The 26,640-nt window shown below is 47.0% G+C and overlaps 1 protein-coding gene and 1 long non-coding RNA gene across 2 annotated transcripts in view; one reads left to right on the forward strand and one right to left on the reverse strand.

The window, feature by feature from the left end:
* The window catches only part of LOC147733562 (aminopeptidase N-like), a 474,314-nt gene that overhangs the window by 104,382 nt on the left and 343,292 nt on the right, over window positions 1-26,640 (reverse strand). The window contains exons 13-14 of the mRNA XM_086958149.1: window positions 12,473-12,528; window positions 4,879-5,026 (exon numbers count right to left, since the gene is read on the reverse strand). Coding sequence (XP_086814275.1) covers window positions 4,879-5,026; window positions 12,473-12,528 — 204 coding nt within the window. The remainder of the gene's footprint in view (window positions 1-4,878; window positions 5,027-12,472; window positions 12,529-26,640) is intronic.
* Window positions 7,605-9,015, forward strand: LOC147733563 (uncharacterized). The gene is made up of 5 exons (XR_015308533.1): window positions 7,605-7,694; window positions 7,788-7,812; window positions 7,897-7,923; window positions 8,013-8,075; window positions 8,164-9,015. It is a non-coding gene; the product is annotated as an uncharacterized LOC147733563 (long non-coding RNA).

Raw genomic sequence — 26,640 nt, forward strand, 5'->3', positions numbered from 1 at the left:
CGGGGGATAGGTGTACAACAAGCAGGGTTGTGGCGGTCTCCCTTTCTGTAGATCGGGACAATTGTTGATTCTACCAGAGTGGATAAAAAAACTACTTTACAGTATGCCCTCAGTACCAGGGTCTGGAGTGTTACCCATAGAGCAATATTGGTTTCATACAAATCCACTAGAGTAGTGTCGGGACCAGGAGCTTTGCAATCTTTACCTGCATTTATTGCTCTGATAAATTCATCCAAACTAAAAAGGGTAATAGGTGGTCTGGGGGGAGGCTTCAATTTCAATATGATTATGTTCCTGCCCTTGTTCTGATATGACAGTAGAGAAGGAGCAGATACCAGAAAAGTGCTTTATCCAATCTTCTTCCATAATCGCAACCTCAATCCTAGGGCCTTAATCTGCTCTCAATGGTGTACAATTAAGTACCTTCCAGAAAAAATTATTATCATTATTAGTACTTGCCTCATGTAAAGCTTCCCAGGCTTTCTTCCTCAGCCACGGTTTTCGTTGTTTCACCACCCGTTTGTAATCTGTTCCACATGCCTGAACCCGGATTTTGCATCTGGGGGCTTTGTGTAGGGCATCTTTTAGCCTCTTGTGGGTCTTAGTACATACTGAATCAAACCACCCTTTTCTCTATTGTCTGTGTTTTTCTCTGGCAACAAAGAGGCTTTCTTTTACTCGCTGTGTAATCGTCAAGAAAGCCTTAACAGTAGCATTGGGTGTTTTTGTTTTGTCTAGGCAAGACTCAAAGGCTTCCCTTTGCTGGCAATTCATTGTTTTAAACACTCCTCAGGAACAACCTGTGACAGTGCGGAGTATATGCATTAAGAGTTGCTAACTCAATTTCTTCTGCCTGGATAGTGATTTGACTACGCTGATGGTTAAAGAATATAACAGGGATACATTGGATACTCTGGGGAAAGTGGTCGCTTAGTGAGATGGAATGCGTATTAAAATTAAATGCATGGTTAGCACATTTATTGGACATTAAAACATAATCAATAATACTGTGGGCATTTCTCCCATTAGAAGTGCAGTTAAATGGGAAGTGTGGGGAGGAGATTTAATTAGAAAATTCCAAGTCAAACTTAAATATTAATTTGTTCATCCATATTGATTATGGCTAAAATATGCTTGGCCAATATTTCCCCCCATAAAATTATCAAATTCTTGCTACTACTGGTGTCAAGGCACGCTAAGGGCCTCATTTGTGAGAAGTGATGCATTGCTGCGTGAAAGCAGCGATGCGTCACTTTTCAGTGTGCCCTCCTTGCGACATGATGGATGCGTCATATTTACTGTATGACGCATCATGTCACAAGGAGTTACAGATATGCAGTATTTCAGGTGTATTTGTAGGCGTAAAAGTGATGATTTGCTGGAGTGTGTCACAAAAGTGACGCAACTCCAGAAGTGTGTCCTTTCACCTGGGGCAAGCCCCAGGTGAAAGGGCCTGAGTCAGTCTTACGCCTGCTGTGAGGTAGGCGTAAGATATTGCACCCTAGAAGTGGCGCAGTGAAATCTCATAGATTTAACTGCGTCACTTCTACAAGGCTTACTTACGTGGGAACGCCCACCCTGCATACATTATACCCGAAGCAGGTATAATGTAGTGCAGGGGTTTACAAAGTGATACATCTGCTTAGATGTGTCACTTTGTAAATGGGACGCAACAGGAGGCATGTTTTCGTCGCCCATGCATCACAAAAAGTGACGCAACAGAAGCACAAAGCTGTTGCAAGTCCTTATAAATAAGGCCCTATGTATTCATCCAGTTTTCGCAGGATTATTTCCCGCGTTATAGCATTGTCATAAAAATTAATTACTGCTAGTCGTGCAGCACCCAGGTCTTCACATACAATTAGGTAATTAGGATTATGTGACGCCATAGCTATTATGGAAAACTCTACACTGTTAGAAACGTAAGTGAATAGCCCACCCTTTGATCTGCCGTGGTTTGTAGGAACAGCTGGAGCATGAAGTGTTCTGCACCCATTTATATGTAGGGGGTCCGTGAGCCAGGTCTCTTGTAATGAAAAAATGAAAAATCTCTACAAACTCCAACCATTTTGCATTATTTATTTTTCTTTCAGAGGTATGTCACGTTTAAAAATGTAAATCCAAGAAGTTCAGGGAGGGCTTCAGGAAGACTACCTATTTGGTAATTATCTGAAACAACTGCGAGGTAATTTCAAATATCGGGGTACTTGGGTCACTCAGTACCTTGATGGGTTTCCCATCATCATGTCTATCCAGAAAGGTTACAGACTTTAACTCTCACTCAGACTTCACGCAATGCTCCTCATCTAGTCAGTCTAGCCCATCCAAATTTTATAGCTCTGAAAACGATTATGAGTTGGTATAAATTAGTCAGTGGTCTCAAACTAAGGGGTACATACTCATACAGGACGACTCCTGCCCACAACATGTATTTCCTTCCTCCCCACAAAAAAAACATTTTTGAAGGAAGGGAAGGTTACCCTGATGAGATCGTGATGGATAATGACATACAATTGGTGTCAAAGAAAGGAGGTTATTCCTAGATTTACATGCCATTAAACAAATTGAGACCTCCCTGTACCATCGCAGAATGAACTCATCTTGATCGAACGCTTCGACCGCAAGTTGAAGGACAAGTTGCAACTGAAAACAGTCAACAATTTTATTTGGAAGTCAGCAGTGGACGACGTTGTGGACATGTTGTGTGCATTGTTCTACAAGTGTCTCTCCTTTTGCCTTGTTAGGGGATAAGGTCCCCAGCTCAAATCTCAAGCGTGAGTGGAAGGGTCATACTCATGCTGATGATGCTAGTCTGGTAGGTGTGGTGGATGCGAGGAGGAAAGTACAGATGGAATATGGTGGTGTCGGCATAAAATCTGATTCCAGGGATTTGAGAGTGGGAAGTCGGGTTAGAATCAAGAAGCCAGGACATGTTCTCAAGGGCGATTCCAGATTTTCTGACCCCAAACAAGTGGTCAAGGTTTCTCAAAGTTCATTGTGCACCAGTGGTGACAAGGTGTGGGTCAAAGACAAGAGCTCCTTGTTATTCCTGGAATTAAAGTTGACCTGGTGCAGCCTCTTTTATGTGGGACGTTAGGGCATGAGTGTTTAAGGGGTCATCTCTTCGTTTCATTCAATTTGTGGTATGTAATGTTTTATCCATGTTTGTACGCAGTTGTGTAGTGGTTACATGCTTTATTTTTCCTTTGCATTCTGTAAGCATTTTCTCTTTTGTGGATGGGAAAGGATGTGTTGGGTTAAGGATCTAGCATAGAACATAGAATGTTTGGAGACAGGGATTGCGGTAGGACGGTTGGACATGACATTGTTGGAAAAGCTGGGTGATGCGATGTACTGGTGGCATTGATGAAAACAATTGAGGGATAAATATATTTGGCAGATTTACAATAACTGGTGCATCCCTGCATATCAGCAGGGATGTGCCAGTTATTGTGCGCCGCAGCTCCGCCACCCTGGATGCGCTGCATTTACAATGCGGCGCACCATGGGGCAAAAACGGCATAGATGCGTCACGCATCTGTGCTGTAAAAGCGGCGCATTGCTGGAGCCATAGCTCCAGAAATGCTCTGGGGGGCCCTGTCTCCACAATGCTGCACCAATCCTTACGCCTGTTTCAAGCAGGCGCAGGGTTTTGACGCAGCATGGGCCCAAATTGACTGAGTGAAATCTTATAGATTTCACTAAGCCACTTTTGGGAGGCGTTCCTGCACCGGAACGCCCCCCACTGCGATGGAACGTCTCCTTCTGGTGCAGGGCTTTACAACATGACGCATCTGGGAGATGCGTCATGTTGTAAATACCTCGCACCATGACGCATCTTTTGCGCCGCCGCTGCGTCACAAAAGTGACGCAACGGCTGCGTAAAAGAGGTGCAGGGGGCTTGTAAATCTGCCCCATTATCTTTTTTCGATGAGGCGAGGGTTTTCTTTTTAGGGAATGTGTACCATATTACTGCATGTAACATAGCAGCATATTTGAACCATTGCCTGATCGATCGATTATAAATATCTTGTTTACCAAGAAGTACGAAACAGCAAAAAAAGTATTCCATGGATTTCTATTGACAGAATATTAGTTGTATATGCATTATTTTACATACAATTAAATTATGAAGCCTTATATTTTCATTCAACGTTTCAAATGCTGGCTTCTACTGAGAAAAACATAATCTTCTAGCATTATGTGTTTATATCTCCAGAGTATTACATCACATCAACTCATTCGACTCCATCAGACTAAATTCAACTAATCTGAGGATTTCATAATTTGACTTCCCAAAAAGAATTCCCTTGGTAACAAAAGCGGCAGCCTCCCTTCAAACTAAATCAATGTTGTTCTGAAACACACACCTAACGTTAAGTACAAAACACACCCATTTCGTGATTAATCTTACATCCAGTCATACAGGTTGTTCTGGATTAGTTACACAACAAAAAGTGATTTCACAATTTAACATCTTCCGCATATTTCTGGGTTATAGTTGAAATCTCCAATCAAAGGAGAAAAAAAGAAACACATGAGCATACACACACAAGTATATACACACCGGCGCACACACTCACATACACCCTCAACTCTTTCCCTCTAATTCCCCAATTCTGCAGGGCTCTCAGACGTGTTGTGCAACCCCATTGCATCCGGCATTGTTACCTGTTGCTCAACATGCATGTCTAGTAGCATGGCTTCTATGCGATTGCTTTCTCAAACCATGTAATAAAATAAATATACCTTACTATTCACCCACATGCCAATAGTGATATGTTGAACTTCATTTGCAGCATCTTTATTGCAAGGGAAACAGATGTTCATCTTCACCATCATGATAAAATGGGTTTAACAAGACAGTGAATGACCTACCCTCATGGGCCCATATACACCGCTGCGATCAAACATCAGCGAGAAGTAGCTCAAGCTCCTCAGCGCGGCTTCCCACGGCATGTACTCTCTTTCCTTGGAGAGATACCTGGTGGTGTCCAGCGCTGACGTCGTCTCAATGTGCTTTGCTCTGAAAAGTAATTCATATACTTTAATGAATCTGAAGCATTGCCTAGCAAGTTCTCAAAATGCAATCCATGTATGGCAATTTTTCTCTTCTGAGTGGTTGGCTGAAAAATATCGTCAGGTTACAAAAATATACAGTCGCGAAGACCCCTGTTTGTCCAGGGGTCAGATTTCTGAGTTGGTGTGGTAATTACTGGGTGCATTATTTACCTTACACTTCATTAATTTGGAGAGGGCCATGGTGGAGGGGTTGCTTGGAAGAAAGCACATGGGTGTGAGAGCAGCATGGAGCGTAGGCGGCGGGATGTTTTCAGGGTGTAGTACGTGAAGGAGATACAACATAGATCTCACAGATCAGGGGTTACAGAGGGGAAAGCACACGGGGAGACCACATTCCATCACAGTCCATCACGGGAAAATAACCCTGCGACAACGTGGAATTCACAACACAGAGGTAACATGCAATAGTCTGCCAAAACCGCGGACAATGTCAACGATACAACCACCATGATGGAAACAATAACACAAACCACAACACCAAAAAACCTGCGATGGGCCCAAGCGCGATGTGGAAACCAGCGATAAGCAGCGCCAGGCCTGCAACACACACCTGGCTGGCGGGAAAAATCACCATAAAAGTAGAAAAAACACACAAGCACAAACTGACCAACACCCTAGCAGCATGGAGGCTGCCGGAGCAGGTACAGAGGACGAGTGCAACCCCCAAGCACCCCGGATGACCACACCTGGGGACAGGGAAGGGCAAGGACAAGAAGAAGAGGAAGACGAAGTTCAGTCCGCAGGTGAACAGGATCATAGGCACGGAGGTGATGCAACACCATCAACAACTGTTTGTCACCTCCAAAGAGTCATTGGGCACCAATAATGGAACATGGCGGGACAAGATGAATGCCGTTGGGGAGCACAAGAGGATAATGGACGAGGTCAAGATCCGATGGAATGACATCAAGCGGTGGACCAAGGAGAAACTCTCCGCCAACCGAAAGGCAGCAACGCAGACTGGAGGTGGGGGCCCAGTGCCACAGCTGGAGCTGGATGACATGGAGGAGCTGGTGTCGACAGTCATCAGTGTGGAGACTGTGGCCGGAGTCTGGGGATCGGACACTGCTCGACAGGACACAACACAACCGCAACAGGGTGAGTGACCACCAGGTACTGGGGGAAGGGGAGGAGAAGCGCACACTGGCACACATGCACAATCAAACACAGCACAGTGCACACCCACAATGACTCTGGGTCCTCACCCAGATCTACAGACTATCACAATGTACAATACCTTGCTGTCTGAATGTCAACATGTGCCATGTGACTACATACATGTGGACATTTCGTAATACACCATCTCCCCTTCACATCGCAGGGCCACCGTCAACACAGAGCAGTCCCAGCCACTGTTCACTGATGACGAGGAGGACAACACCACCAACCACGCCAAAGCCATCCAAGTCATCATGGACCTCATCGGCAACTCACCTCCAGGATCAGGGCAGGCCAGCTGCATCGATGAGACCCCACCCACTACCCAAACTACCCTGCAAGAGGCACCCACAGTCCCGTCAACCCCCCAAGACCCCCAGGAACAACACATGGCCTTCCAACGCCATGTGCAGGAGGGCCAGAGGGACACCGCGGAGCAGTTGCGGTTGGACTTCGGCACCATGGCAACCAAACTTGACGCTATCCTTGGGTGTGTAGCCCCACTCCATGGTCTCCAACGATTCCCAACTGACATTGCTAGAGTCATGATGCACAGAGAACACCTGTCTGCTCAGAGTGGCTCCAGCAATACCAGCGGTGAGCTGGCACACATGCGGAGGCTCATGGAGTTTAGGGTGCGGAGGGAGGTGGAAAGGATGGCAGCCACCGCTGCTCATCACCGGAATATAGCAGGGATTTACCATGCCCTGCAGATCCTCATCATGGCATTTTTGCCACAAAGCGTGGCGATGTTGAATGCATCTGCCCCCACACCATCCACATCTCTAACCCCTGGTGTGGCTATTCCTCCCTGTGTGGCAGGCCTCACCACTCCGGCACCTGAGGTGTCTGTGCCACACAGTGTGGCACAGACACCATTCCATATTCAAAAAGCTATTGATATTATCTGATTCTCTGATGTAACCACATGTGTATTAATTGTATGGTTCACCTTACATTGTGTATATTTTACCCATACACACAGAAATAAAACAGAGGACCTCATACACAGTGGCACAAACAATTTAATATTTCAATAGTACAGCCATGCTTTGACACTGGAGGACAATAGCTTGAGTAATTTGGGACTCGGAAACATATACCGTGAACATTCATTAAGCTTTCCAATTCGCGCATAATGGCACGTTTTATAATAACTGATGAGTTAGGCATGGTTAAGTTTTCATAAGGACTGGTTTATTTAAAGTTGCTTTGATGTACTCTGGGATGTAGATGGAGGTAACATAGGATCGCAAATACTAACCACACCAAGATGGCGCCCGTAGTTTTTGCGGCGAGACAGCAGTAGGACTAATGGCCACAGTCCTATGTCGATTTCACATCACCCCGTCAGGTTTAACAACACGCACATTGAGAGCGGCGAATGGCGGAGATTGGCAGCGGTTTACACCCAGCAGCGGTTCCCTTTTAACGTTTAACTCCGGTTAATACAGGTAATGAAAGCGTTGTTTTTTTCGATATATTCAGAGTTAAAAACGTTTCGCGGGAGAATTAGACACTAATATTGATCTCTCTGGTATTTTCAGATGAGATTTGGTGCAAAGATACGAGGTATGTACACAATCGAGTTGTATTCCGACGACATAACAATAATGAAGGTGATGATTACTAAGCCTTTGTAATTTGTTTTCGCAGTGGTTTAATCTCGGGAAATATACACAGGTATGTGTTATTCAAGCGCAATTGGCATATAGCAGTTGATTTAAGCATGTAATCATTACACAAGAGTCCCTATTATTTTCTTTTGACAGCAAAATAATGGTTACTCTGACATTGACGCAGTTAGAACGACTTGGAGAGGTTGTTACACTCAGGTATGATTTACTGATTAAATGCATCAGCACAGCACCCATGGGCAATACTATACAAACACTTACACTTTGAAATTATATTTTTTTACAGATTGGCCCCTGATGACGGTACCTGCAAGGTACCGAAATGCATTGGGCTCACCAAAAAGGTCTATGGTCATATTTTTTTGTACAGCTGCAAAGAGTAACTGAGAAATAACACTGTAACACAAATGTTATTGATGAAAATGTATTTTGTTTAAATATCAAAAGCATCACGAAAAATGAAATGTTGGATTAAAAATAATTAATATCAACAGTAAAGTGTGTTGAATAGATTGCACAAGTGAATAAGAGAAACTAAGGTGCGGAGCACCACGTGAATAGAGCGTGATTAGATGGGCCAGTACACCCATCATAACAGACATTCCACCTCTGGCACCTGAGTTGTCTGTGCCACACATTGTGACAGCCATTCCACCCCTGGCACCTGAGATGTCTGTGCCACACAGTGTGGTAGAAAGACCACCTCCATTACCTGAGGTGACAGTGCCACACAGTGTTGCAGCTGGTACAGCAACCCCCCCCACCCCTGGGGCAGGGCAAATATCCGGGGACGAGGGCGTGGATGGGCTTGTGATCAGAAGGGCTCAGTAGCATACATTTCCGCCACCTGGCCTGTTCCTGGTTGGTCCCGCACGTGGCCTCATGACCTTCCACTGATCCCTGATTCACTGAGATGCACTCACCTTGGACAGCGACATGGACCGCCACATCCTGTTGATGACCAATGACACCGCGACCGGACTGCGGACTGACCCCCTCCTCTTCCGCAGTACTTGTCTTCCAAAGATGGACTCTGGCTGGCCCTCCATGGGCACAGACAGTGTGGTGTATTCGGCATTGGTCTGTATCGCTACAGCTGCGGAAAAGCACTGCATGTGCAATAAACATCCAGTGACGCACTGCTGTGTCCGGTCTTTCCTCAATCATGTATGTATGTCTCGATGAATGTAGGGACAGTGATTTCCCTTGCGCCAATGATGCAGATCCTGTGGGATGGCAGTCAGAGGGGGTAACATGGCAATTTGTGTCAGGGGTCCCGTGGACACCACAACAGGGACACATGCAGCAGCCACTTTCTAGCCCAGACATGGACTGAACCACGCCCAGTGCCCATGAGTGATTTCTCAAGCCCGGCCCTGTTTTGGCGTACGGCAGGCCAGACCACTCCACTCACGCTCCCACTCACGCTCCCAGGGGGGGCCTCGTTGCTACCCATTACAGGCATACTCGCTGGTGTTGTGCAGGTCACTCGTCTAGTTGTCAACATGTGACAGCCACTCTCTGAGGGCAGGTTTGCACATACACCACACATACCTGGCACAGGCATCACAGGCCATGTGACCCCACAAATGTAAGGGGACAACGAGGTAACATACCCCTCTGGCGGTGGTGACTGGATGGCGGACCCGAGGCCTTGCGGCCAGCACGCGCCTACCACCACGTGGTGCTGACCTGGTTTGCACATGGTTTGTGGCAGTTGCTGCATTGTAGCCTGCACAGGCCTACCACCATGTGGCTCAAACTGAGTTTCCACAGGGTTTGTGGCAGTCGCTGCGGAGCAGCCTACACAGGCACCCCACCTCGGGACGCTGACTGGGGTGGACAGGGTTTGTGGCAGACGCTGCATTGCAGCCTGCACAGTCAGCCCGCTTCGGGACACTGACTGTGGTTGGACAGGATTTGTGGCAGATGCTACATTGTGGCCGGCACAGGCACCGCGCCACAGGACAGTGACTTAGGGTGTACTGGCACCTTGAGCTGCTGAGCAGGTGTGCAGCCTGAGATGATGGCCCATCCTGGTGGTCCGGACTGCCTAGGATTTCTTTACTTTTTGCTGGACCGCAGTGTAGGCCGCACCAGCGTCCTGCGCAGGCCTACTGCAACGTGGCCCCGCTTCCGGGGTCACAGAGTTAGTGGCACCCATTGGGCTGAGCAGCTGTGCAGGCTGCGATGTTGCTGGGTGCCCTGATTCATACCATACAACTTGAACACAATGTCCTGAAAGGTGAAAGTCAGTAGACAATTATATATAGCATGCACATAGCATTACTTGGGTGGGCAAGAAGGAGATTACTCATTTTTTAAGTCAAAAGGTAATCATTCATCTTTATGTGGTAACATTCGTTTCATGGTCGGATATACACAGTTAAGAACAGCACTGCATAGAATGTAATGACAACCACATGGAACTTGGTGCAACAAACGTGAATAAATAGTGCAGGTGGCGACGCAAGTGAAAGGTGAACAGCGTAGTTGGCGCACTGTGCATAAGGTGCAGACTATTTACAGTGAGTGGCTAAAACGGCGCATGTGACATTGTGATATCACAGTGGGCACAATTGATTTGGTTCGAGTCTAAAGCCACTAGGGAGAAGTGCGCCTATTAGTCAGGCTGTTAGGTCGACTGGGTTTCGATCCGGAGCATTTCGGATCATCATCAGGACTGGTTGTCTGATTTAGGAAGTGCTTCGAGGGATCCTACAGGAATGGAATCCTTGTAACCAAACAGAAGGGGATGACTTAAGGCAGCCTGGTCGGTCACCAGTTAATTGGCGTCTGGGCTGCTTAGTAGAGCTCGCTGGAAAACTTCAGCGCTCGTGACGGCTCTGTGAGTAAGCCGTACTCAGTATGTAGATGCCGGGAAACTCAGTGTTGTAGCCGGCCGTGTCAATCAGCCGTGCTGTATGTGCGCTGATTAGATCAGCGCGTCTGTCCGTATATCGGCGAAGGCAGTTGTGATTCATACCATGCCATGGTGTAATATGGTCCCAGCACCAGACATATTACCTAGTAGCCAGCGCAGCATGGATGCATGGTGCGGAGGGTGCCATGTCTGCGGGGCCCCTGCCTTGTGGCTTGCAGCAGCACGTGGTGGGACCTGCAGTCTACACGCCAGTGGTGGAAGGTGAGCAGTGAGGCCAGTGTGTGCATGGGCGGGCATGCTCCGATGGGCGGCGGGAGGGACTGGGATGCCTCTGGCTGGGTGTGCATGGGGGCGGGCGAAGTTGTCTTGTGCAAGTGTGTGTACTGTGCCAGTCATGTCTCTGGACTCTGCTTTTGATGACAGCTCTGTCTCAGATGTTTGACCTGGTGTGCACCTCAGCGTACCGGCAAGTGGTTGGAGATACACCGGTGGCAGCAGGTGAGCGGTGTGGCCTGGGTGCGCCCGGTCGGCTCTCTCTCTCACCCTTCTCTCGCTCTCTCTCTCTCACCCTTCTCTCTCTCTCTCTCTCTCTCTCCCCCCTTTCTTCTCTCTCTCTCTCTCTCTTCTTCTCTCTCTCTCCTCCGCTCTCTCTCTGTCTTTTGATGTGCGCAGAACACTCCTTCTCATCATGTTTTTTCTCTTGCAGGCTGTGCCCTACGGAATGTGTCGAGGGGAGCCGCCATGTGTCTTAATGTGATTTCTGTGTTGTTTCAATAAAGTTTAATTGCTTGTTTCATTAGTGAATTTGTGATGGTCATTTCGGTCCCGACACATGCATATCACCAGTTGGGATTGTTCGATATCAGGCAGATTATTTGGTACATGTTTAGGTGTAGCTGAAGTAGCATGTCTTTGCCTGGAGGGTCCAGGGGGGGGGGGGGTCCTGGGCGTGGTGGCGGGTGGTGTTGTGGCCCTCTTGGGTGTCTGGTGGGGATGATCAGTAGCTCCATGGCATCTGTTGTCCTTCTGGTGGGCACTGGGCTGGGCTCCCTATTGTGGTGCAGGCTGCTGTCTGACTTTACACCAGGTCAGAGCAGGTGTAAAATTCATGCTGCTAATTCAGCCTATTGAGTGTTTTGTGTTCTTATCGCCGATCTGTCTGGTCATTGTGAATGTTGAGGTGTGGTGTTGTTGCGACTTTTGTCATGGGAACGCCTACTCTGCATCTCATTAGCTATAGTTGCGGGGGTCCAATGTTGTTTGCGGCTGCTATCACGAGAAAAGTGGTGCTGTGGGCTGTTAGCACCAGCTTGTGAATGGTGGGGTAAATTTATCCCGACTTTGGCTGCGATAAGGTGCTGTTAATTCTGCGATGGCTCCTTGTGAATATGCACCTTAGGGTTGTGTAAACGACAATCCTCCAATTTGAAGGACACTTTAAATACAAAGTTAAAATAATCGGTTGATTTTGTTTTTTTCAAAACACCATGCCTTTTAATGGATGGAAAGCAGCTGCTGGATTACCCTTGATATGTGGAGTTTGGGTCCTGAAATTGAAGTATTGTACATTTAATGCGAGTAAATACATTTTCATTAAATTCAAGATTAATTTGAAATATATTTGGCAAGTTAAAAAGACCCATGATTTCTTGATGGACACTTAGGAAATAATGGCACATTTGAAGCAAAGTAACCCAACTGGTGCTCTCACCTGGCTAAGTTAAAGGCATCATCAATGATCTGTGCCCGGTTCATAACTGGAATGGCCTGAAATACAGAAATACATTTTACGTAAACCAAGGCATGCCATTTGTTGAAACTCTTTTTGATATGATACACTTTCATTGCAAACACAGCAATTTAGTGGAATACGTAAGAATTATGTACATAGTATGATTTGGTTTCATAGATATGACCAAGGAAAGCAATAGGAAATGTTTTATGAATATGGTTACAAAAACAGATGCTGCCTCCAAATTAACTAAAGAGAAATTGCAAACAAACAGAATACGCATCATGTATTGCAACATTCTCCTGATGGCTCTAGAGAACTGGGTATGAGTGAAATTCCTTTATAGTCCAGATGGTATTTATGTAAATAGCACTGGGATTTGCTAATGTGCATTTTTTTCTGCAAGCATGGATGCTCTACTTATCTTCCAGGCGTGTCTTAATTAAATAAATCAAATGGAGCTAATAGACTGCACTCTCCTCGACTGGTGACATTTAGCAGAATCATGCACCAGTACTCTTAATTCCTTTATTAATGGTGGCATACTTGGTGCAAGGTGTTCGCACCAGGAATCTTTAACTCAGAAATTTAGATACCAATCCGATCTATTTCTGTTCTGGAAAAATGTAAAAGACCTTACTCGAAACCTTTGTCTCTGTTCTTAATCCTTTTATTGAACTGAGGTATCATCCGAATTTTCAGTCCTCAGGAACACACAAAGAAAAATAAAATAAATGCGTAAATAAAACAGAACGTGCTCAGAAAGTTTGTCTTTGTAATTTTGACAAATTTGTACATGTGCCTGTGAAGGTTTGTCCTTCTAACAGAAAAAGAAGTAAAGACGCTAAAGCATAAGCACTGTTTTATGGGTGTGAGTTGTTTTTAAATGCCAGCCAGCATGTGGATCGGTTGAGTCGGTGTGTGTGCATATACATATGTTAGGTACTCGCTGACAGTCCTTGAAGGTCAGAAACAATGGGTGTTTCCGGATTTCCCCATTGAAAATGCATCATCTTCTTTAACTATATTTATTCATTATGTAGGTAACTCTCACTGACGTACGGGCATATACTCCATAAATGGGTCTGAATGGAGAGTTATTTCTTTATTCTTTGGTTATACTGAAAGTGTTGCTGTAGCTGTAGAGACCAATAATGAGTAGCCAGTGCATACATTTGGGTGTTATACCACCGTATAGTGGTTGCAATATCAACCCACAGATATGCTGTGATCTTAACTATTGACTCCCAAAATATCGTCCCGGAGGAGTTTGAAATAGTAAAACCACACTAGTAATATTTTTAGGTTGAGCCTGGATAGGGCATGTGAGCCATGCTGGATTGGAGTATATATTTCTCATTGGCTTCTGTCATTGTCCTTCGTAAATGCTGGCTTCTAATTCATTAATAGGCTTGTAAGTCCCTCATTAGTACCGCCTTGTCTTAATTCGTAACCTATAGAGAAAAAGGTTATGCTTTTCCTATGAAAAGAGAGTCGGACAAAGGGAATCTAAGCCATCCCAACCGAGGTGGTTCAAAGTTGGGAATCCATTTATTGGATAATAACGCCCTCATACACCCAGTAGGGTGTCATGCTTCATCATCCGGCTGTTCCTTGTCAGGTAGGCGGTACAATACCTGACGGGCTCTCTATATTAGGGGCACTTTAGCAGAGATCTTTTTCCAACAGCCGTAAGGTGAAGTAGAGGTGAGGGGCCTAGTGTGTGTAGATGAATGTTTTGAGTGAATGTAAAATAGGGTTGGGAGTACCAGCGACCACAACTTTATTCAATGGGTGTCCTACCCTAAGTAAAAGCATCAATAAGGGCTAGGCTAAGCTTATATCTTAGGTTAAGCATTCTTATTGGTGACAGGTCAACATGTTTCATGCCATGTGTATAGTCTATGGGCAATTCGTCAGGACCAGAAAATAAATCTATCTACAACTCAAAAACTAACATGTTGATGTGGCTACATACTCACATCAACCATACAACTAACTATTTGAGTACCTGGTAGTACTGGAACTACCTGTGGAGGGAGAAAATGTGAGACTGGTTAAAATAGTACAATTTCAGATGTGTGCATATTCTCATTTCCCTTGTGAAACTGACTCTCACAATTCAGTGGTGAACATAAAATCAGTTAAAACCAATTTAAAAAAAATTGCCACACGTTGAGTGCACAAGGTGAACTAACGTGAACTTCAGCCCTTGTGGCACAAAACAAAGTGGCAGAGAAACTGTGGGGACTCTCCCAATATTTAGGACTAACCAGGCTTCAACAGTACCCGGTAAGTCATACACGAGGAGTTCCTCATGTACTGGAGCGAGTGAGTTGGGAGAAATGAATAGATATTCGCATTAGTAACAAGTGTCATGCATGTACTGTGCAATAATGACCATTCTGCATAGTATAACCGACTTATTCAACATCAAACATCCATATTCTGGACCCATGTAAAAGTTGGGTGAGTTAACTGCAACTTATCACACTTCTCTCAAAAATTATGAAAAACAAACTTTGTGTAGCAGGGGCGAAAGTTTAAATTGCATGGGTCATGCTCCAGCTTCTCATGTGTGTAGCACTAACACGCTGCCTGGAAACATGTGGCTATCCCATACACCACCACATATTGTCACTTTCAACAACACACAAACCAGCATGGCCTCGAGTGCGGTGGTCGGGCAGGGGGGTGTCTGGGGAGGGGGGGTTGGTTTGCCACTATGGTTCAATAGGTGTTTAAATTGACGTGCATCTCTCGAGTTGGTAGGCGATAAAATTTCAAATGTACAGAGCGCGGGGCATATTGTCACTGTCAATAACACACAAACATTGCCTGGTGTGCGGTGGTTGGGCGGGGGGGGGGGGGCGCCGCTCAGGTTCAATAGGTGTTCAAATAAACGTGCAGCCCTCGAAATGGTAGGAGATAAAATTTACAGAGGGCGGGTAAAATTATCCAAGGCGTGGGGTAAATTGCTTTGCGTAGGTCGTACTGCAGATACTCATGTGTGTGCCAGTAGCACGCCACCTGGAGACCTACCCACTCCTACCGGGTCTGGGTGGTGGAGTGGTGGAGTGGTCTGAGGTCGCGTTGTATTAATTAGTGCGGATTGGTGCTTCTGGGAGGCAGAATGCGCCTGACCGAAAACGCTAGTGCGAGTATAGTAGCTCACAATAGGTGGTCATGTTGGGGAGGTGTTTCTGCTTAAGGTATGACTAGGCGGCGATACTAGAGGGGTGTACACTAGGATGGTTACAAAAGCGCAGCGCTCCTAATATCAGGTAAATGTATGCTAATTCTCTTGCTAAAATATTTTAAAGTGATCCCTAAACTTTTTTAAATAGCGTGTGTGCATCCCATCATTGCAAAACGATCAGACTGTGTTACCTGTGGTGGTAGGGCCCTAGGCCCACATGCTGGAGTAAAGGACTGACGCAGACACCAGTTAGATAGTATAACTATGGCCACTAGCACGTGCGCTCGGCCCCTTTTATTAGCAGCGTCACCTGACCCAGTGACGTCTGTGGTGGGTGGGTGATCAGTGTAGTACAGTGCTAGAACAACTAGACTGTGTCCTTTGCAGAACACTACATCCCTCCCAAAGTTCAGGGAAAAGAAAACAAAATGTCCAACCTGCAAGAAAATAGAATAATACCAAATTACATCCCCAACAGGTTTTCTTCAGACTATCGGCTGGGAGAATGTTGAAGATAGTTCCTGGATTACAAAGTCCGTCAGATGAGCTTCACCTCAGCGGTGTACTTCAGATCATCCTTGTCTTGCTGCACTTATGTACATTGTTCAACACTTGGGGTTGTCTGGAGCAGAATAGGGTTTGACCCTTGAGGGGTCTCGCAGGTGTTCCTAGTCCAGTGGATGACAACGCTTGTTGGTTGATGGAGATGACTGCGGCACGAGAGGTCTTTCTTTGGATTTGCTGATCTTGACGCTTTCACACCTCCTGCCGGCCAAGTAACTTCCGACTTGCCTGTCTAGCCGGACTCCTCTCTCACTGGAGCCTTGAATATTGGCCTCTCCTGCTTGGACTCTTCTCTCACTAGAGACGCTGGGAGGACCCTCTTGCCGGACACGATGGGACCGGGTGGACCATGCGGGGCTTTGCATGAGCCACGCAAAGGCGTCGCTGAGGAACTGCCAACGGACTCACCGCCAAGTCTTTCATGATGTCGTCGGGGGTGTTGATGTCATCCGCCAGGATGTTCTTGCCGTTGAGACATGGGTTCAGTGTTTTCGCCAGACCGTTTCTCGTGCCAGGTGTTTACCTGAGGCCTTCATGCTTCCTGTTGCCTGTCGTGGAGCTGCCGCTGCTGCACCTCTCCCATCCGGATTCCTCTCTCAAAGGACATGCGGCCGAGGCCCTTGTCCCCTGGACTGCCACTAGATCGCGTGGGCTATGCGGGTCGCTGCGGAACTTCGGACATGGCCACAGTCGAGTCTTGTGTAGTCCACAAGGGTTGATTGTCTAGTGCTCGGGTATGCTCTGCTTCGGCAAGCTTCAGGTTCACGGGGCACCCATGCGGTTCTTCGGTGGTTGGTCTCCTCAGGTGCGAGTTGTCGGGATTACTGGGATCCACACGGATGTTGTTCTTCGGACAGCACCGATGTTCGTGTGTGCTTATTGTTGCAATGCTCCTTGGACAGCACCGATGTTCCTATGTGCTGACTGTTGGTCTCTCTCCTTCTGTGGAGTGATGTTGTGTTACTCCAGTCTTCCTCTTCATTCTCTTCCTCGACGCGGTCAAGTCTTCTTTCTTGCTTGCTCGTGCTAACCAGGCTTCTCCATGTAGCGGGCCCTCTACATGTCGTCCCCTTGGTCTTGTCCATGTGGTAGGACACTGTCTTCCCCTTACTTGTTGACTAGACCTGTCGTCGTATCTTCCTGGTACTTGATCACTTCTGTTGTCTTCAATCAGGATACCCTTCTTTGGTCAATTCCATCATGACCCTCCTGTCTCGTCGGGTTCCTTGGGCTCTACTGTTCTTCCTTCCTTTTCTTTCTGGCGTCGCGCCCTTCCTTTCCATGTTCCTTCTTGCGACGTGGTCTGGTCCTCTTGCTGTCGTTGGCCTTCCCGACCAGTCTTCCCCAGGCGGCGTGCACTCCGCCTGTTTCTTTCTGGTCTGGGCATAGCTCTCCAGCATGGTGTTCTTCTCTTCACTGACTGGACCGTTTGTCGCAATCTTCTCTGTCGTTGCTTTTCTTTCCTTGGCGACCAGACTGGGTGGTCGGCTTTCAGCTTGGGCATGAGTTGTCATGCTGTGCTATTTGCTTGGTGGTCGCTGTTCACCGTCACGGTGATTTGGCGTTGGCGCGCTTTGACTGCGCAGAGGAGGGTTGCGTCACCGCTCCTGGTGCATCTCTGGTGCATGCCGCCATGCGTGCTGACGATGGCATTCTGGTTGCTGCAAGATGTCGCTGTTTTTCTTGGGGACCTTTGTGCGCTGTCCCGTGGCGTTGGCGTGTCGCTGTGCAGCGTCACTCTGGTGCTCCTGGCACGTTCCGGCGCAGTGCTGCGCGGTCCTGTCGTGCGGGTGTGGAGTTCTTGCGCCATGTGGCGCGTTATGCACGCTTACTGTTCAGGGTTCTTGGACGCATGTTGCGAGTCGTTGGGTACTTGCTGTTTTGGCTGTTGTCAGGGACTTGCTGCTTTGGACCGTTGGCGGGAGTAGTTGAGGCTGCGGTGAACACCTGTGGCCACAAGGCGTCACTGCTCTCTCCGTCGTTGGATCTCGGCACTCGTTTTCCCTGGACGTTCTTCCAGTGCTTGGCAGGCGTTTCCCTCCAGACGTTCTGTCAGTGCTTGGATGCTTGGTGAGGCGTTCGTGCCTCTTTCCCACGTCGCGCTGGAAGTGGCATCTACAGACCCTTTGCTGGTGTGTGTGGGTGTCTTCTGCGTGGTTGCGCACTTACTTGCTGCTTGGTATTGGATGCTTTCCTTGGGGCGTTACTCAGTCTGTTGCCCCTTGCTGCTGTTGACCCATCGTGGGTTTGTGCAATGCTTGTTTTTTTTTTTTTTTTTTTTTTAGTGGGTCACAGTAACCTGGGACTGTCTCTGCCTGATTGTCCCTGAATGCTTTAGTCCGTACTCGTTCTGTGGTACGTGTCTTTATTGTGGGGTGCAGTTGCTCAAAAGTGCCACCAGATGGCAGTGCTGCATAGATCCTGTTGGTAGTCTGCGTCTTTGTGTGCTGCTCTGGGGCTTCGTTCGGATTTTGTTTCAGATGGAGCTGAGCTGCCAGTGCTGGGCTGCGTGGACGACAGGTAGGTCCTTTTTACTACTTATTACTTAATTTTCAGGAGGCGGGCCGGCACAGGCATTTCCTTTGCAATGGCACCCGGGGGGAAAGCATTTCTGTGAGGTGAAGGGCACTGTTGGCAGTCACTTTTCCCCGGTCCCTGCCCCTCGCAGCAGGCAAAAGTGTTCACGGGCTGCGGGGGAGGAGTCACTCTGATCGGCCTCGTAGGGGGTGGCTGGCATGTGTCTGGGAGCCACTCGCTGTTCTCTCTCCTTTTGTTTTCCTCACCCCCACCGCAGCAGCCTTCAGCAGTTCACACGCTGCGGGGGTGAGGGTTTGTATTCTATTCCCCTCTTGGTGGTGGTGCAAAGCAAGTCGGCACAGTGTAATCGCGGGTGGGCTCCGCTTTCACTACTCAGAGCCCCGCAGCTTTCCTCACGCTGCAGGCTCGTTTGCCGTGAGGCTCCCTCACCCGGCCACCGCAGTTTCACTGTTCTCACACTGCGCGGCCGGCGGGGAAAGTTAGTGCGGGCTCGGACCGGGTGCAGCGAGGTAGGCTCTCGCTGGCTTCGGGGTACTTGCAAGCAGCCACGATGACCCATAGACTCTGTTCCTGCTACAGCGGGTGGGCTCCGTTTTAATTAATCGGCGCCCTGCAGCTCTCCACACGCTGCGGGCGCACTTCGGTGCAGTTTTTTTTTTTACCCCTCCGCCGCACTTCACACACGCGGCAGGGGAAGCGCTGCAGGCAGGCTGCGGGTGGGCTCCGCTGGCCTTGCTTATTTGCACAGTTTATTGTCGGCGCTCGGCAGGGCGCCACGGCCATGCGGGTGGGCACCGCTTATGATAAGGTCACGGGGGTCGCTCTAGGCTGGTGCGGCCCCCTCCGCTCACCTTCGGCTGGCTGGCTTGATGCTCTGTCGCGGTCGTGGCGGGTGGGCTCCGTCCGGTCCACTACACTCTCGCCTCGCGCAGGGAGGCTCACTATGTGCACAGAGGTGCGGGGTGGACTCCCGGACACCTCCTCATGGATCTTCAGGCCCGGGGCACAGCACACGCCCCGTGGGCCTCTCGGCGGCCGGCGCCGCTTCCCCAGAGGGGTGCCCTGCACATGGGCACTTCCCTTCTTTTTCCCGGGGATTGTTCAGCTTCGGCACGCGTGGCATTGCGTTACCGCCTCGTCGCCAATGTGGTGGTAGGGCCCTAGGCCCACATGCTGGAGTAAAGGACTGACGCAGACACCAGTTAGATAGTATAACTATGGCCACGAGCACGTGCGCTCGGCCCCTTTTATTAGCAGCGTCACCTGACCCAGTGACGTCTGTGGTGGGTGGGTGATCAGTGTGGTACAGGGCTAGAACAACTAGACTGTGTCCTTTGCAGAACACTACATTACCCACTCAAAGCACTTAGCTGTACGTCTACATTGGCATTCGTAACCTCCCATGAGGACTTGCACATTTACTTGGGTTGCTAAACGGTATGTATTATTTAGTCTGTAAGCATTATTTTCAGTAAATAGTTTCCTACTGCAGGCATGACATGCTTTCCTAAAACAGTCAACAGCGCCATGCACACTTTCACTTTCACTTTCTAAGCAGCCCGGGATAATGGTGACCACTTCTTTGAAGTGAAATAGGTCTTGCATTTACAAAAGTTTGAGCTATTGGCATTGTGCATGACAATGCCTTTAATTTATGTGTTAATTATCAAAAACATATTAATAAAAGGTATTGTCAATTATAATGCCAATAGCTTAAACTCTTGCAAATGTGAGACCTATTGCATTACACATGCTTGCTGGAGTTGTTATGGCCACAATAGATCTGTAGATTAATACTTCTGCCTTGAGATTGTGACATACAACAATATATTTGCAAATGTAGGTGGTCTCAGAATTGCTTTGCTCCTGCTTGGCCACAGCAGGTGAAGAGTCACCCACATCTATGTACAAATCTGGCCCTGTTATTTCATAAACTATATTAGATACAGCTGTTCTTGTACAGTAAAGCGACCATAAATATCCAACGAAAGTTGCAACATGAAAGCCTTTTATTGGTGGGCCGATTCATCCTTGACCTCTAGACTCTCATCCAAAGACTGGAAAAGAAAGCAGAGAAACGTACCTAGAACCCTTCTTTTTTCTTTAGATGGCTCATTTCAAGGCACAGTTGTGGAAGCTGAAATATTAAATCCTGAAGACGATCAGATCCACGCTGTGAATAATATTTTTAAATAAAGCATAAATTAACCGGATTTTCTGCTGCATAAAACCAAGGAGTGGAAGAAATGTGTTTCTTTTGTCCAGCGAGGTTACGCTTTGGGTGATTGGCTTGGCAGGCTTGTCCCAGTCCTCTGAAGGTCATGGAGCTCAAAAAGTTGCTAAGTTCTAGCTTTTCAGAGGAGATTAGAGAAGGCTAGTTAGACACAGCCAAGGATCCCATGACCCCAGGAACAGCACTTAAGCGCCATGACTAGATGTGTGTGAAATTTGTGTCATTTTCTTTCACATAATTATAAATATTTGTCACAAGGACACCTAGAAACAAAAGCATCCCTAAGAACAGTTGTTCTCTTGTTCCACTGCATTTGCTTTATATTTCTACAGTTAAAGGTGCAAAATAATACAAAGTTGTGTAATGACGTAGTTTGGGGAATTTCTCAAAACAAGCATAATCCAAATCCCAAAATTATTTGAATTAAACTGTCATAATCTAAGTTTCCCCCAGGCTTAGTTGAAACTCTCTCCAGCAGAGGCCATAAGCAGGGCGGTACTGGTACTGGTCACCCGGGCAATTCAGCTTGTTGTGGCCCTATAGCTTACACAAGAAGTGAACTGACTGACCCTTTGTGTCCATTTATGTATCATGGGTACAATTGGGAGCAGGTCCAGCCCTAAAGGTCTCCTCACGGGTCTCAAATAGGAGGTGCTGTCCTTCATCTTTTCATCCACAGGTTAAGAGTGTTCTGAAGAATGTGCTGTGGGGTGCTGCATTTATACTGGACACTAGTTAGTTGTTGGGTGTGACTTCTGGCCCCTACCTTAACAATTTGGTAAAAGCTCCCAGGGCTATCCCTATCTATTGTAGTGGCAGTTCCTATTTGCCTTATTGCAATCAATCATCAAGTGTCCCTCATTCCATACATCCCAGATGAAGAAATCCTTTCTAGTGCAGAGCCTGTTGGACCACTCCGAGGTGTGGCCACGGTAATAAGCAGTCCCTTCTTCCTAGTCATTCTAAACTTTTTTAGGGAGCTGCTTTCCCTCACATGGTTTGGTGCCTGTGTTACTGGTAGGACAAAAGAAAGGCTCTGCTCAAGTGTCAGCTGACATTTGTTTGTAACACGGTTGACCCTGGTAAATAAATTACGTTTCTGTGCCCACCCCAATTATTCTTCCTACCAGCGGAACAAAACACCTCACACCCTCATGCCTTTGTCACTGCTCTGTGATCAGTGTTCACATCTCATCAGAGTTATTCTCCCACTGTGCTACAGCTGGAGAGCTAATGCAAATTATCATTCAGGTGGGGAAAAGGCAACCCTTTTAAATGTTACTTGTTATTAATATTTATTAAAAAGCCAACTTCACTATTGAGTTGAGCTTCTATTAAATATCAAATATAGTTGTTTAATCCTTGTTCAAGCTGGTCCCTGTTGACCCATCAGCCTTGGGGTTTATCTTGCCCCAAGGTTTTGCCTACTTTGCCTTACATATTGTTTTTCTGTTTTGTTGACCTTAGGAATCTGGGCACTTTATCACTGCTATCCATTGCTAAAGTGCATGTGCTCACTCCATTAAAACATGGTAATATTGGTGTATCCACAATTGGCATATATAATTTACTTTTAAGTCCCTAGTAAAGTGCACTGTATGTGCCCAGGGCCTGTAAACTAAATGCTAGTAGTGGGCCTGCAGCATTGATTGTGCCAACCACTTTGGTAGCCAGTCAAACAATTCTCAGGCCGGCCAATGCAGAGCCTGTAAGTGCAGTTTCACTGCCACATCGACTTGGCATTTAAAACTCCTTGCCGAGCCTTAAACTCCCCATTCTTTGCCTTTTATTATATATACATCACCCCTAATGTAACCCTCGATAGCTCATAGGGTAGGGTGCGGTGTATGCAAAAGGCAAGACATAAACACTTTAGTCCTATTAATGAAAAACTCCAAAATTCGTTTTTCACTACAGTGAGACCTACCCCTCAAATAGGCTAACATTTGAGATTACTTACTACACCTATTAAGTATAGTTCCTAGTTGAGAAGTAGTGGGCTAGTAGTGTTTATTACTTAGGACTTAAGTCCTCTTTAATGGTAAAGTTGGATCTGTGATTATAATTTTAAAAATGCAATTTTCTGAAATTTGGCATTTTTCTTCTCATTAAGCTTGTTTCTTCCCCTTTGCCTGCCTCCAATCAAACAAATGGGTTGGGTGACAGCTGGGCGCTGTGCATTCCCTCTAGACAGGTACACACAAAAGGAGCTGAGGTGTGTCATTCACATCCTGATGGCCAATCACCAGGCTGATGGGCCTTCCTGAGATAAATGGGTGGGAGGAGATGACACTTGCACCTGAATAGGACTGTGCCTGTTCCACACACAAACACCTGCATACTCCCCTGAAGTATGGCTGGACCTGGGAATGAAAGGGAGAACCTTGGTGCACTTCAAATGACCCTTCCAGAATCTTCTTCCACCTTCCAGAACCAAGGCACCAAATTATAAATACTGGACCTCTGGCTCCACCTTTTTAGTACACTTATGAACAGGTGGATACTCTGCCAGGAAAAAAGACTGCTGTGCTGCTGAAGTACTGCTACTCTGTGGGACTGCTGCTCTGAGAGAACAGCTTTCCTGCCTGCTGCTCCATGCCTGGGTGAAAAGAACTGGACTTTCACCACTTGAACCAAGAGTGACTCAAAGAGCTTGACTGCTTGCCTCATGTTTTGCGGTGTCAGGGACATCAATGACTGCCTGCAACTCTCCATCCAGCACATGCACTCAGCCATCTGTGAGTCCTACACTTGTCTGAGGTGCCCCTTTAGTCCAGGGCCTCAGAAGTGGGTTTCTGTTCTGTTAATGCATTTGCCATCGACCACAACACAGCAAATTCATCTCCGAGGCTCGATGACAATGCAGAATCTCCAGCGCGGCAGGATGATGACACATTACCTTCATTACCGAAGCTCAATGATGACTCAGGCACCGAACTGCACAGTTCAGTGCCTACACATCGCCTCCTTTGCTCCTCGCAAGCCTTTCGGTGACGCTTGTTCTTTTACAAGGTACTGTTTCAGCGGGCTCTGTGTGGCTTTTGCATCTAACCCACGCTCCTTTGCGGTGGGATTGTCATTTCATATTTCACCCGGTCCACTGCAACCTCAAGTAACCCCTTAGTGCTATTGACTTTTAAGCACTAGATGTTCAAGATATTCTTCAAAAATTCATAACTCCAGTTCTATTTATCGAATTTGTGGCCTTTTTGATCCTGTTTTGTTCCATAAATCAAGCTCTATTTTTGTGTGCTGTCTTTCACTATTTTACTGTAGTAAGTGTTGCACAAATACTTTACACATTGCTTCTTAAGTCAAGCCTGCCTGATCTGTGCCAAACTACCAGAGAGTGAGCACAGATTATTTTCGGGAGCTTATATGACTTATCCAGTTGGTTCCTACTTGTACAGGGTGCATACCTCTGCTAACTAGAGAACCCATTTCTGGAAGTACTTAACTGGAGATAGCAGAATACATATTAATTATTGCTCCCAGTGTTTCTGTAGGGGCCCGCTAGCCTTCCTATTGTTAAAATAGGTTTTGAGTGCTAGGCATTGTAAGGACATGTTAACTTTACATTTCTACATGTTCTACCTTCAAACACCATGCTCCCTGCATTGTGGGCAACACGGCCTACATAGAAGTGGCTTAATTATATCTAAAAGAAAAGTTTTCTCCTGTAAAAAAGGGTTATGTAGTCGGGTCATGCTGCAGGCTTTTTTTCAACCTGCAGCAGCTGGACTACAGTGATAGGCCTGGAGTCATGTTTGCCTGGTCACACTAGTGGATGGCCCAACAGTGCTATATTATATAGGTGACATTTAACTTTCCATGCCATGGTTGTATTTTGAGTACCATCTACTATGGCCTACAGGTAGGTTAAATATCTCAAATGGGGTTAAGCCAATTTGTACATGTTTCAGGGGTATGAGCACATACACTATGCACTGGACAGCAGTGTGTGGATTCTAAAAACCAGCAATAAAAATGAAGCAAAAAAATGGGGATGACCCCCGCATGGAGGAGCATTTTCTTACATTGTCAAACAGCAATACCATCTAAGATAGGTTAATTTATTCAGGGAATATTTGAGTTACCAGTCATTACTCAATTCATTGTGTGACAGCACCAGAGAATGAGCATTAGATTTGCAATTCCTCTCTCCGACACCTTGTTTGTGCCCGCCCACGCGCTCTGCACGTCATACGCTGGGATAGCGAGGAAGCAGGCAGCAAGGAAGTAGGGCCACGGACAGCTGCTGAGGCATTTCTTTTTTCCACTCCTCATCGCTTTTTTCACATCACCACCTAGGCTGCCGGCTAAGCTAAGCTAATAAACTCTCCAGTTCATGTTTAAGGGCTGGGGGTAAATGCATGTTAGGTAATGCATGTTGCATATTACATTACTAGTGCCATCAACCCTGCCACTGCCAGCACTCTAGTTATACCCGCCACTGCCGCCACCCCCATCACTGCGCTTGCTCCTCTTGTGAGGTGAAAGGACTTGGGTGTGCAGCAGGGTAGGTGATAGGGCAGTGTGTTGCAACTCCTGGTTTGCAGGTTCTTATCTTCTATCTTTGGAGTAAAAGCTAGGAAAACGTGATTGCATTCTATGATTTTGGTGCCCCCCCCTATTTCTAGCCTTCTTCTGGCTCCTAGCTTCGGTCTCTGATATTGGTCCTTGCCATACTCTGGGTAACCTTACGTTTTGAGGGCAATGTGTCATGGGTGAAGCAAACACCTCCCGGACTTGCTTGAGACCCCTTCCCAGTCACATCAAGCACTCAGCATGTAGCTCTCTCCGGCCTCAGCCTTTGCCATTCTCTGAAGTCTGTTATGTGATGTCTAGAAACTGAAGACTGCAACTTGGTTGAGGTTCAGCTGTGTGTGGTGGCAGCTGCCATAAGACCAGGGTGAGGTAAGTGGACGCTCCTTCTGGACACTGTGTGCTGCAATCTGTGACTTGTTGCAAACCTTGTGCGTTTAAAGGACTTGTCCTTTTTTCTTCTGAACTTGACATTTAGATAGTGTTGGATAACTCTTTTTGGTGATTGGAAGTGCTGGCCAGGAGGGAGCCTGGCGGGAGCTAGCGAAAGTCTGGTGTTATCTCTCAGACATTGACGATTGACTACTGGCTTTGCAGCGCACAGGGACAGTGAGGTTGAACCTAGGTTGTGTTGGTTTTTCCCATTGCCTTTGCCCTCTGCTTCTACATCATCACCTGGATTTTGGTAAATTATGGGTAAAAAGAAAGCTGCAAGGGAGAAGGGTACAGCACCCTCCTTACAGGCCAAAGGATCAACAACTTTGGACATGTTTTTGGTCTGAACAGTAAGTGTCGTCTCAAAGGAGATTGAGCTGTCGGAGAGGCGATAATCATGGGACTTTGGTATTGCTGCAGGTAGTTCTTTAGTGCCATCAAACTCCAGAGCATTCTGCCGATGTATATAGTGCACCTCCTCCAAGTCTCTTTGAACCAACTTGTGATTAACTCTGTGTTGTACCAGTGGCTCAGTCTGGTGTTAGTCAAACTAGCAGCTCTTGTGAACTCTGTGATGACATGACATATATCGTCAATGGTTCTTGAGCCAAGAGGAATCAGCTAATGAAGCAT

This window comes from Lissotriton vulgaris, chromosome 2_1, assembly GCF_964263255.1.
Source record: "Lissotriton vulgaris chromosome 2_1, aLisVul1.2, whole genome shotgun sequence".
Taxonomy (NCBI): domain Eukaryota; kingdom Metazoa; phylum Chordata; class Amphibia; order Caudata; family Salamandridae; genus Lissotriton; species Lissotriton vulgaris.